The sequence below is a fragment of the Bos mutus genome, chromosome 15, assembly GCF_027580195.1.
Source record: "Bos mutus isolate GX-2022 chromosome 15, NWIPB_WYAK_1.1, whole genome shotgun sequence".
NCBI classification, from domain to species: domain Eukaryota; kingdom Metazoa; phylum Chordata; class Mammalia; order Artiodactyla; family Bovidae; genus Bos; species Bos mutus.
In genome coordinates this window covers 26,313,524-26,327,014 of record NC_091631.1, presented here as the reverse complement: position 1 = coordinate 26,327,014, position 13,491 = coordinate 26,313,524, and the positions used below count along the sequence as shown (strand labels likewise).

Sequence of the window (13,491 nt, the reverse complement as noted above, 5' to 3'; positions counted from 1 at the left end):
GGTTTCAGTTGATCATCTATGAAATCTACTTCATTTCTTAATAAATGTAATAATTATGAATATTAGTGTGGGCAGTAAAAATGTTCCATATAATCTAATAATTTCATCAGAAATTGTATATATTATTTTTCAAATGTCATTCATTTCTGATGATGCTTCTATCAGTAAAAAGCTTCATTGATTTGCTTGCTTAGTTTTAATATTATTAATATGATTTTTTTCTCTTAGTTGTACTATAAATGATTTCAGTATTTGTTATTTTAATACAAACTATGACTCCCTTTTTTCCAGTCGTTGAGCACATATGAAAGATTGTATTAACTCATATAATTTAAAATGTATATATAAAGCTTCTTGTGAAATGCAATAAGATACTATAGTGCATTGATAAAAGAGTACTAGTGGTGCTGCCTGTAACCTCATATCACATGTAGGCGTATATATAGCAACAATAGAAAAACTGCATGGTGGGACTTCCTTGGTGGTCCAGTGGCAGACACTCTGAGCTTGCAGTGTAGGAGGCCTGAGTTTAATTCCTAGTCAGGGAACTAGATCCCACATGCTGCAACTAAAAAGGTCCTGCATGCTGCAACGAGGATCAAGGATCCTGCATGCAGTATTGGGACCCAGTGCAGCCAAATAAATAAATATTAGAAAAATGTTCAAAAAAAAAAAAAGAAAAATGGCATTTTTGAATATAGATAAAATGTGTTATAAAAATGAAGCTTATTTGTATTTCACTAGATAGTTTTAAAGTTCTATACTGACAGTGGCACTTTTACATTGATTTTGTAGTGATCATCTTTTCCTTGGGCATTTGACTATGACTTTTCTAAGTATGGAACCACTACTACTTGAAATTGTAGATCAAGGTATATGAGAATTAGAACCATGGATTACTGAGAGGTTTTGATATTCTCAAAATCCTTAGCTAATTTTACAGATTTATTTTTACCTGTTTCTGATTCAAAAAGTTGGTTTCCAGTAACTATAGACATTTTTAAAGCTCTGTAGAATAAGAAGTGTTGAGTATTTATACTGTTTAAAAAGTTGAAATTGAGGCTGATTAAAAGTGATAGTTTGGCATCAACATAGATGTGTAGTTTAAATGTATAGTTTACTCCATGGGACCTTCCAGCAAGAGACTAAGAGGTGGAATTATTTCCTGAACTGTACTCTTACTCATTTGTTTTGGATGAGCTAAATTTGAGAAGATGAAAGAACACTAACTTTTCTGTTATTTTGTTAACTTTATATTTTGGTACTTAACAATCTAAGGACCATTTTCAATTCATTACTTCATTTGGTCCTCTTCTAAGAAATAAAATTTTATTTTATTTATAAAATAAAAAACAAAAATAAACAAAATAAAACCTCTGAACTTTAGAGATTAATAACATAGAGTTTAAGTGACCTCTTCAAATTCACATAGCTGATTGGTGGCAGAGTGGGACAGAATCCAGTTGTGACTGTTGATCCAGTTCTCTTTCTGTAGTATCACCTTGACCTATCATATCACCTTTAGGATATGAGAGAGTGTCTTTTGTATATAAAGGAGTGAATGCTTCTGGTTTATGTATTACCATTAGAACTGGGATCAAGAGGTTAAAAACTTGTACTGTCTCATTATCCTTAAAAATATTAGTCTAGGATTTGATTGCAGAAATTGATTGTTGTTTTGTTACCTTAATGGGGTAAAGGTCACTGGAGAAAGAGTACAACTCACAGGAGGATATAGCTTTAAGGGATTTGTTCCTCCTTTGTGGTAATAGTTTTCACAGTGCTTCCACATACATTTCTCATCTCATCCTTATAATAGCTCTGTTATTCCCATTTTACAGATGAGGACACAGAGTCTCAGAGAAGATAAGTGACTTTCTCAGAGTTACACAGCTCATAAATGGGCAGACTCTGGTCTTCTGCCTCCTAGTACCACACTTTCTCTCTGTGATGCAATCTCACAGACAGTTATTTAAAATGACTACTGGTTACAGATGCTGTGGTGATTTCTGGAGAAATATCATCACCTCCTCTATTTTCAGTCAGCCACCGCTCCCAGCCCCAACAGCCCTCCCAGCCTCAGCGGACCCTCCTCCAGCATGTGGCTCAGTCACAGACTGCAACACAGACATCCGTGGTGGTGAAGTCCATCCCAGCTTCTTCCCCTGGAGCAATCACCCACATAATGCAGCAGGTTGTATCTCTGCTTTTTCCTTCTACCTTCTGTAGCCACTTCCTTCCTGAAATAAGATTCAGTTTCATCTCCTATTATAAGAGGGGAAATAACTGAGTTAAAGAGTGTTAGTGTAGTTCTTTTCATCTGTGAGGGGTGAGTAAAGGAAATGAACTGAGAGTCTTAACACCAGAAAGTAATTAAGAAATAGTATTCTTGGATCTTCTGTGAACTCTTAACATTTCAAAAGGGTAAAGCTATCTAGATGAATCTATGATATCAGAATTGCTCACTGTTTCTATGTATTTTCTTGTTATGGAAGGGTTTATCACTGAGGCAAGATTTTCAAATGAAGTAGAAGTTGGCTTCCTTAAGCTGTTTGATGCTGAGTTTTTCATTTGTTTTACTTTTTGCTTTCATAATGAATCCTTATGGGAACATTAAAAATAACTAGGTAAATATTATTTGACTTCTTTTATTGAATGTGACCAATTGAGGAAGAGAGACTCAACAGGAAGGAAAATGAATTAATATAAAACAGAAAATGTGGTACCAAGGGTAATGGGGAAAAGGTAAAAAATACATCGATATATTGATTTTGTGCCAGATACTGTGCTTTGAGCTTTAAATGCTTTAACTTATTTAATTCTTGCTATGAGCCTGCAAGGTGATTGTATCATCCCTCTTACAAATGAGGAAACTCATGCCCATAGAAATTAAATAACCTATTCTGGATGGCAGAACCAGGATTTAAATCTAAAGAATCCTGCCTCTATTATAAAGTGATATCATAAATATCAGATTTAAGCATGACTTATCATTAGCAGCCACATAAATTACCATTACTCAACTGGTAGCAGTTGACCGTAATTACAGGCAAACTACTCAAAAGGCATGAAGAAATTGTTGAATTAAAAACCTGTGTATGTAAGGTCATTATGAGATAGGGGAGAGTTTCGATTGAATCTCAAAGTTTTAAAGTTTAAGTAGATGTGTAGCATTTGACAAAGCAGTGGGAAGGATGGGATTGGGGTGGATCTTCTGTCACTGAGGGAAACCAGATGGCCAGAGATTTTGCTGGGTGTCAGCTCTCAGCCTGGAGTCTGGCCCTCATCTGGCTGTCCTGACATTGACTTTTCTCAAGACACCCGGGGAGGTCGGACAGCTGGCTCTAACCATGTCACTCAAGATTGCTGCTGCCTCCCATCGCTGTTAGAACTGACATCAGGCCATCTCTGTTTCTCCTGACAGGAGTGCTCTTATTGCTGCCACAGTTTCCTTCCCTCCTGGGAGGGAGCCGGGTGTGTGAAAGCCATTGCCTGGTGGGCGTGGAACCTGGGCGAGGAGGGCTGGGGCAGAGGGCAGATCACTCAGACCTTGGTAGGCCTGGCCACCCGTCTCCACCCTTAGCAAAGAGGCCCTCTGTGGAGACTGGGATGGGCATGGCCCTCAGACAATGCCTGCCTCCTGGACTGTGCTGAATGGGTGCACAGCACAAGTGGGCGTCTCTGAACCTTGGATTTTCTCTAGATACCTCACTTCTGGGTTGCTGCGTTCTTCCTTTGGACAGATGAACAGCTCTGGAGCTGTGTCCTTGAGCCAGGGACCCTTTTCTTTTCCCATCTTGTGCTGTGCTTACAGAGCATCCTTATTTTTCTTACCTTTTAAGTTCTGGGCCCTCTGAGAGTTTTCTTACTGCAGTGCATTTGCCAGTTTTTGCCTTACTTAATGTCTAAGAGTTGAAATTTTAAGAGTCTCAATCTAAGGCTGCCTTTAGATTTAGAGACCTTGAGAGTTTTTTGGTCTTCTTAGGTTCTCCCTTCTGAAAATTTTGAATGATTCTCATAATCAAGTCTTTTCCAATTTGAGGAAAATGTAGCAATATAGGTGTTTTTCTTATTTCATTCTTACTTTGTGCCTTTTTTACTTAGGCATTAAGCAGTCACACTGCTTTTACCAAACACAGCGAGGAACTTGGAACTGAGGAGGGCGAGGTTGAAGAGATGGACACTTTAGACCCTCAGACAGGTCTGTTTTATCGATCTGCCCTGACTCAGTCACAGTCAGCTAAGCCGCAGAAACTTAGCCAGCCACAGCTGGAACAGACTCAGCTGCAAGTGAAAACTCTGCAGTGCTTCCAGACTAAACAGAAGCAGACCATCCACCTGCAGGCAGACCAGCTCCAGCACAAACTCCCGCAAATGCCCCAGCTTTCCATCAGGCATCAAAAACTCACCCCTCTCCAGCAAGAACAAGCACAGCCCAAGCCAGATGTGCAGCACACACAGCATCCCATGGTGGCCAAAGACAGGCAGCTTCCTACCTTAATGGCACAGCCCCCACAGACTGTAGTACAGGTGCTTGCAGTGAAAACCACGCAGCAGCTCCCTAAACTGCAGCAGGCTCCGAACCAACCAAAAATCTACGTGCAACCCCAAACCCCCCAGAGCCAAATGCCGCTCCCAGCCTCTTCAGAGAAACAGCCGGCAAGCCAGGTAACGGAATATTGATAGCATGCAAAGTTAAACTTCTCTGTTCACGGAAAAAAATGAAAACATCACGACCCTATCGTGATTAGCGGTGCATTCTCCTGGCAAGAGGAAACTCAAAAGCCTCATTACGCTGGTATTACTTTACTCCATCAGAAGGTTGACATTAGGGAAGAAATGTACGCATTAATATAGGAAGAAAAAAAGCATAGCACTCAGAACTTGAATTTCCAGGCAGTTTTTAATGAAATAACTTCAGCATTGATCAATAATGCATAGATATACCTAAATTATTTTTATTTTTTAGGCATAAAGTATTTATCTCCATGCTTGTAAGCTCTTATTTCTGTGGCAATAATGCTAATAAGTAAACTACAGTCTTTTAAGGAGCTTCATTGACCGTCTTCCTTTGTAGTTTACACCACCACCATTTGGTTAATAAATTTATCTTCGAGATTTCAGAGGAATTATCTGTGAATATTGAAAAGAAAAATTATATTAGGGAAAATTAGTGGCTTTGGAGTGATGTATGTGTATATGTGTGTGTTATAAATACATATATATATATATATATAGAATATGTTTGTATAAACGTATTTTGAAGCAAAAGATTGAAAAAACCCTACTTTTATTTTAAAAAACTGAAGATTATATGAAATGATTTGAGATGGGTTTAAGGTATACTGTGTGGGGATGTAAATCCCAAGGAAAACAAGGCTGCTGTGACTTTTTTTCCTTTACTGCTATGAACCTTGGCTGGCTGAACAAAGGTTCTTTTGACCCCTCCTCTTTCACTAGTTTTCTTAAAGGTAACCAGATACTTTCCCATCAGCCCTCTTATTGAAACACCAAGCTTCAAAATATCTTCCTAGTATACAGCACAAATGTTTCTTTTGCCATTATTATCTGGGGTGTTTGATAGGTTTTCTCAAAGATATGTAGCTGTAACACACACAACCCCAATTTGTTTTCAGGTGGAGCAGCCAATTATAACCCAAGGATCCTCTGTTACAAAGATAACTTTTGAGGGGCGCCAGCCTCCCACAGTTACAAAGATAACTGGTGGCAGTTCTGTGCCTAAGTTGACATCACCAGTTACAAGCATATCTCCCATTCAGGCCTCTGAGAAGACAGCAGTGTCAGACATTTTGAAAATGTCTTTGATGGAAGCTCAGATTGATACAAATGTAGAGCATTTGGTAGTGGATCCCCCAAAGAAGGCTCTTGCCACTGGTGTGCTCACTGGTGAAGCAGGATCATTACCCTCCACCCATGTGGTGGTGGCAGGGATGGCGAATTCCACTCCCCAGCAACAGAAATGTAGAGAGTCCTGTTCAAGTCCATCTGCTGTTGGCCCTCCCCTAACGACAAGGAAAATCGATGCACCAGGAGTGCCTGCGACAGGCCAGTTCATGCGTATTCAGAATGTAGGCCAAAAGAAAGCTGAAGAGAGCCCAGCAGAAATTATCATCCAGGTAAGAATCAGAAGGAACACAAGAAATCTTGGGTGTCTTGAGGGTTGTGGGTTTGGTGTGTTTTGGGATGTCACAGGAAGAGTCAAGCCAAAATAGCAGAGAGATTATCAAATTTGGTTTATTACCTATTACAAATATACAAGTTTATAATTATTTTCTGAAACAGAGTCCTAGAAAATTGATAGATATTATCACAACAGTACACCTTAGAGACAGTCAAGGGCCCTGAGCCCCAGTGTCCACTTGATTCATAGATGCAAGCCACACTTGCCAGTGTTGACTCAGCAGTCAACCTACAAGATCAGCAACTTTCCAGGTCAAATTTTGGGCTTCTCAGTCTTTGCCCAGAGTAGAAGTAGTTTGTACTCTTGGGATATAACTGGATTGTACTCCTATTTCAAGTTAATTTTAGAGACCCCTGTAGAAACACAGTTCTTGATCTTGATCCAAATTTATGGTTTTCAGCACTATAAAACCTTAATTAACTGAAATGTCTAGAGAACCATGTTGTAAGAGAATGTTTCTTAGTAATTTAATTTTATAACTAACTTGGGATTAACCGTAAAGCTTTGCTTTTTATTTCAATCATTATATTATTGAAAAATCTTATTACGGTTACTCTCCTGTCTTGGTAAGTACAGGCTAGTGAACATGATGGATTATTCATTGACAGTAGATTTTCCTATGCCTCACATTCCCTTCATTCTAAAACTCATCTGTTATCATATATAATCCAGACTGAAGAGTTACTGGGTCCAGACTAGCTTTTAGAAGTTGTGTTTTATTTCCCTCTCTCCTTGCAAGGTTCCAGGTTTTTTTCTTGACATTTGTTATTTTTTGCTTGGAAGGTATCAGAGCAGCACATTTTAGTTAATTGAGAATTTGGATTTATTGAAATGTGGATAATCTAGTATTTACTATGGATGGTAGTATTTATTGTACTATATTGTGTGACTTAGACTATTCTGTAGTAAATTTTGCCTTTCCTGTGATCCCAAGCCATGAAAGAATGCAAATTGACCGATATTAACCCAGATGGGATTTATTTTAGTATAGGGGAAATGCTTAAGTGCAAATAGATCTGGCCATTGAATTATTCAAACATTTTGTTCCTGTCAAAACAGTGAACTAAATAATCGTTGACCAGATGGATTTGTTACATGTTTTTTCCCCCTGAAGAGGTAGCATTGCATGCTAAGTCGCTTCAGTCGTGTCTGACTCTTTGCGACCCTATGGACTGCACCAGTCTCCTCTGTCCATGGGATTCTCCAGGCAAGAATACTGGAGTGGGTTGCCATGCCCTTCTCCACTGAAGAGGTAGGGTTTGGTGGAAAAGGAGGTTTCGTGGCTTTGCTATTCACTGTGTGACTTTGGGCAAGACTACTTAACCTCCCTGTGCCTTAGTTTCCTCATCAGTAAAATGGGAATAAGGAATGCCTACTTTACGTGATTGGCATAAGGAGTATATAAAGTTGAGATGAAGCACTTAGCACAGTACCTGGCTTGTCATGATTGCCCAATATATGATAGCTATTCCTATTTTTACTAAAATTTACTGTGGCCCCTGGGAGTTTAAGTTCTTTAAGTTCATATACTTGCTAAATTGAAAATTATTTTGAATAGCTTATGTGGAAATTATTTTCTCTACTTCATGAACAGGGGTGAAAATGTAATTTGCTTCATGTATCAAAGATGATAGCTAATGAGTAGGTTCTCTGCAAGAATACTGAGCTAATTTTTAGCGTTTACTATATGCTAGGTTGATGTGTCACTGTGTCAGAGGGAAGAGCAGCATTAAGGACCAAGCTTTTGGAGTCAGAAATATCTAGATTTGAATCCCATAATCCTTACCTACTTTGTGGCTTTGGGCAACAGTTAACCTCTGTTCCTGTGATGAAGGGGAAACAATAACAGCTCAAAGAGTTGTTTTGAGGATTGAGTAAATATCTGGTTAAGTGTCCTATATAGAGTAATACTCAATAAGGATAGCTCCTGTTGTTATAATCATCACTAACAGATTGTTAGAACATTTATTTTCAGGTCTCAGTAGTTATGCTTAGCTTTGACCCAAAGTATTGATTTTTACTCATTCAGTAAAATACCACTGACTTGAGTGAAGGAAGTCTGCAGAAGTTCCTTGAAAAATGTTCTGTAAAAATTCAGCATGTTTAATGTTAAGTACCTTGTAGACAGATAATCCATATTTCTTTTATTCATTCATTCATTCCACATGGATTATTTGACCTCTGTGTTCCAGGCACTGTGCTAGGTGTAAGGATAGAGGAGTACACAAGATGAATGTATCTTCTATTTTGAAGGGGTCTATATGTATATGGAATTCATAGAATTTAGATCTGTAGGGATATTTAAAGCATATCTTTTCTAATGATCTTATTTTACACAAAATTAAACTAAAGCTTAAGAAGGGAAGTGACTTATTCAGAGGTCCACAGCAAGTCACAGCTAGAGCTGAACTAAAATTCTGACCCCACCAGAGACTTTTTCATAGCGATCAGCTGTATGGAACAAGGGCAGGAGGGTGAGGGAAGACAAAAAACTTTACCACTTTAGAATCAATGCCTGGGCATCTTACACTATTTTCTTGATAGTATTAAAACTAAATTTGCATCTCTCCTCAGTAGAAGGTTGTTTTGGTTAGGTATATTTTCAAAATGCTGATATTCAGCTTTGCTCCTGGGTTCTTTATGTCAAAGATACATTATTCGTTGGGAAAGTTAAGAATCTGTTGGCAATGCAGGAGACCTGAGTTCAGTCCCTGGGTTGGGAAGATCCTCTTGAGAAGGGAAAGGCTACCCACTCCAGTATTCTGGCACAGAGAATTCCATGGACTGTATAGTCTCTGGGGTCGCAGAGTCAGACACGACTGAGTGACTTTCAGTTTCAATGTGTGCCAGACCCTGTTCAAAAGTTCTGGGTATCTGGCAATGAAAAAGATAGTCAGGATCTGTGCTCTGGTTCATACTGTCTTGGATCTTACATTCTAAGGATGAGAAGAAAACAAAGAGATGATAAATCAATAAAGAAAATGTACAGAACATAATAGGGGTTAGGGGTGGAATCGACCCAGTACTCTGGTTTCCTTTCATAGAAGGAAGGCTTCTCAAAGCCTTTTACTTGAAGCATTTGAGCTAAGATGCAGATGATAAGAATGGAACCAGCCATGTAAAAATTTAGAGGAAGGATATTCCAGGAAGAGGGGAAGAACTAGTGCGCACACCCTGTGGTACAAGTGAATTTGGAATAAGGCTGGAGACAAGAACAATAGGAAACAATTGTAGAATTTTAAGTAGGGGTATGATATGAACTGATATACCTTTTAAGAAGGTATATAATAAAGTTGAGAAAAAAAAGAATCTGGCAAGGGAATATGTGGTTATCTTTTGGTACTTTCATTGTTTAAAAGACTGTCTTCTCTAGCCTCATTTTCAGTAAAGATTGTTACTATGTGACCCAAACAAATAAGTTCACCTTTGAACTACCAAAGGGCTTAAAAATATTGTGGTATCAGTGGATTAATCATTCATCTTGCAGAAGCAAAATCTGATGCATTTACATTTAAAATTTGCTTAATGACCAAATAAAAATATCCTGAGTCTGTCTCTTGAATTAGGCATGGACTTCAGCCTCCTTTGTTAGAAGAGGCACCATCAAGGAGTGGAGAGATCACTTTGCGTTGTGGAGGGCTTGGATTTGAATCCTGGCATCCTAGCATTAACCCTGACCAACTGTGTGACCTTGATTAAGTCACTTACTATCTTAGTTTCCTCATTTGTAAAATGGGAATAATATTAAGCATCTAGCATAGTGCCTGGCATCTAGTAGTTGTCCAGTTAATGTCAGTGTCCTTATTTCCTTCCTTGTTATTGTTGAGGACATCCTTCTGTTACCTTTTTTTTTTTTTTTAACCATGAAGCTTCTCTCCTCTGTCTTCTCTTCCAGGCCATTCCCCAGTATGCTATTCCTTGCCACTCCAGCTCCAACGTGGTCGTAGAGCCAAGCGGGCTCCTTGAACTGAACAATTTCACCAGTCAGCAGTTGGATGATGATGAGACGGCCATGGAGCAGGACATAGACAGTAGCACAGAGGATGGAACTGAACCCAGCCCCTCTCAGAGTTCTGCTGAGCGATCCTAGTGTTTTGGACACAGGAGTGCACTTTAAAACCTACTTGGTTACCAAGTGTCCAGGGAAGCCCTTGTATTTTGATGTCTAAAGAGAGCACTTTGCCCATGCTTAGACTGTGGACCCTGAAACAGCAGTGTTTCAACAAGAATTGCTGCAGGAGTAGCATTTTAAAACAAGATAAAACTCACAGGGGAATGTACTTTTTTTTAGAAAAAGAAAAAAGATGCACATCTACAGTGACATAAGACCTGATATTCTTTCTCTGTTGGACCACGGCTAATGGAAAAGTTTGTCTTGCGGTGGAAAGAGACTTTTCCTGTGAATGTTCTTCAACTGGTTTCTACTGAGCAAACACCATCAAAAAAGGAGAATGTGAATAGTTTGTATTTTGAAACAGTGTGTCAGGAACAGTTTTTTTTCTTTTTTTTTAAATCTTGTATGTTTTTGCAAATCCTTGCAAGTGCTGAATTGGTTAACATTTTACATCTCCGCAGTTCGTATTTTATAAAATAACTAGTTATTTGATACTGGCATTAAAGAATCCTTGTTAGATGGTGGAAATCAGGTCCCTAACCAGTGGGAAGTGCTTTTTTGGGTGATTTGTACATTCTCACCAGTTGTATGCTAATTTATTGTGTTGTTGTTCCTTTGTGCTCTGGGCAGCACACTTGCTTTCTATTTATTTAAATGTAAACATTTCAAAGCAGGCCGTATTCCTTCTGACAAATTTCCTGTAAGCCAGGATTGTCTACCCTTTCCACCTCCCACCCCCTCCCCCTTTCTCCTTTAAGAAAACTTATGAGAAAATGTTTCATTGTGAAACAGAGGAATAGAAATATTTTCTAGTCCAAAGGAAATGTTCAGTTATGTTCAGGAAAACAAATTATTCATATGATGCTATCTTAACACTGAAATTGCACATTCATGTTGGACTGAGACTTTGAAAATAACTTTTACATACCTTTGTTTAACCCCCTTTGAAATGTATAAAAAGTTCATTTACAGTTCTAAATGTAATGTTTTTAAGCATTCTACCTTTTTAGGACATGATTTGTTTAAGCAATATGTTTGGGTCTTGTGATCACTGTCTGTCACAAGTAGAGTGAAGGGTAAGAGGGTGGGAACGGGTAAGAGTTTTGACAAGTTGTGGCAAAGGAAACTATACTTTTCATTTTTTAAAAAAATGTAAATAGAAAAGTTTTTAACGGTTTTATATAGATTTCACTATAAATAAGCATTTTAAGACTGACAAATGTTGAACTGTATATACATATATCAGCATAACTGCCCAATTTTTTGGTGCTGAAGTACTGTAAAGTAGAATTCATCAATGGTCTCCTAATTTTTACATCTATATCTGGAAAAAAAAAAAAAAACTGTGATCCTATAGTTAATAAATTCCCACTAGAGTGACACTGAAGATTTAAACACAGGCATTCACAGATGCACTGATTTCTTGTAGTTGTCATTATTTCTGCTACATGATAATGACTTATACCCATAGATGGAGCTGTTGGGTATTATTTTATTGTACAAATTCCTGTTTAAAAGACTTTGTGACTGTTTCTAGTTAAGTAATTTTTTTAACCTTTTGGGTCATAGACTTTGAAAATCTGATGACACTTTGAACTCTCACCAAAAAGTGAAAACTCTCACATGCCAATATACATGTTAGGTTTTGCAATTTTTAGGGGTTCATGGGCCTCTAAGCCTATCTATGTGTTCCAGGTTAAGCCCTCTGTTAACGGTCAGTCCATTACTTACAGATGTAAGTTTTTATAAAATAAAATATCTTTTAAATATTCATGGATCAGGTAACAGCAAACTTGAATAAAGTCATTATGTTCTACTTCTGCATATTCCGGTACCACAGCATACCTGTGTCCCTTTGAGAATTTAGCCTTAATATGTTTCAGCAACTAAAATGGCGGATGAAATTTCCATAGTCTACATTTAAAAAAATTAGTATATATTTTAACAAATTATCAAATGAGGGATTTTTTTTTTTTTTTAAAAACTGTTAATCTCAAGGACAGCATGAATTTCAGTTTATTTGATAAATATTAGTTAAGCATCTTCCGTGTGCCAGATGCTAGGCTAAGCACCAGGTATGTACCATGGTGAATAAACAGAAGATCCTTCCCTTGTGGAGTTGACAAGCAGGGTTACTGGCTGATGAAATGGATGTGAAGGCTAAAGGAAAGAAGGAACAAGAGTGGCTCTTAGGTTTCTTAATTTAGTGGGTGGATGGTAATGCCATTCATGGATCTCTAGGCATCCTTTAACTGAAGATCTTAGCATTAGCTCTTTTACCATTTCATATGTTTAAGTTCATAAATGTAAGTTTACGTCATCCGTGTGAAAGATATTCCAAGATTACAGTGCAAATGCTATGAAATGAATAAAACCCTAACAACTGTTATAAGCAGTGATAAGAAAAATCTGTTTGGTTTAAAGGAAACTTTGATAAATGCTTCGTACTAGCAGTTGCAATTTATGGTGAAATTACAGAACTTTAAAAAAATGAGCAGTTTTACTGAGATAACTTCACATCATACCATTCACCCATTTAAAGTATCACAGTCAGTGGTTTTTTAGTATATTTAGAGTTGGGCAGTCATCACTACGGTCAATTTTAGAGCATTTGTATAACCCCCCAAAGAAACCCTGTATGCCTGAAACCACCACCACCCTGGCCCTAGGTATCCTCTGATCATTTCTGTCCCTATGGATTTATCTGTTCTGGACATTTCATATAAATGGAATCATGTAATATGTGGTCTTTTATGACTGTCCTCTTTCACTTAATGTAGTGTTTTCAAGGTTCATTCATGTTGCAGCGTGTATCAGTGCTCCATTCCTTTGTGTGGCTCAGTAATAGTCCACTGTGTGGATATACCACATTTTGTCCATCCATCAGTTGATGGGCAGTTTGTGTTTCTACTTTGAGGCTCTTACGAATGATGCTATTATGAACATTTGTGTACAAGTTTTACGTAAGTTTTCAGTTCTCTTGGGTAAATATCTAGGAGTGCAATGTCTGGGTCATGTGGTAAGTATTTTTAACAGTTTGAAGAACTGCCAAACTCTTTTTCTACAGTAACTGCACATTTTATATTCTTGCCAGCAGTGTTGGAGATCTCCAGTTTCTCTGTGTCTTGGCCAACATTGGCTGTAATTTTAATTGTAGTTATGCTAACATATGAAG

General features: G+C 38.0%; 1 protein-coding gene across 17 annotated transcripts in view; it reads left to right on the top strand.

Moving 5' to 3' along the window:
* Window positions 1–12,140, top strand: part of EMSY (EMSY transcriptional repressor, BRCA2 interacting) — an 80,800-nt gene extending 68,660 nt beyond the window's left edge. For 11 of the 17 annotated variants that reach the window (XM_070383676.1, XM_070383672.1, XM_070383673.1 and 8 more), the window contains 4 exons: window positions 1,995–2,194; window positions 4,105–4,668; window positions 5,637–6,137; window positions 10,098–12,140. In XM_070383676.1, the coding sequence (XP_070239777.1) occupies window positions 1,995–2,194; window positions 4,105–4,668; window positions 5,637–6,137; window positions 10,098–10,292 (1,460 nt within the window). In that variant the 3' untranslated portion in view covers window positions 10,293–12,140. The remainder of the gene's footprint in view (window positions 1–1,994; window positions 2,195–4,104; window positions 4,669–5,636; window positions 6,138–10,097) is intronic. The other 6 variants (XM_005909250.2, XM_005909249.3, XM_070383677.1 and 3 more) reach the window with 2 other exon arrangements.
* Window positions 12,141–13,491: the final 1,351 nt, after the last annotated feature.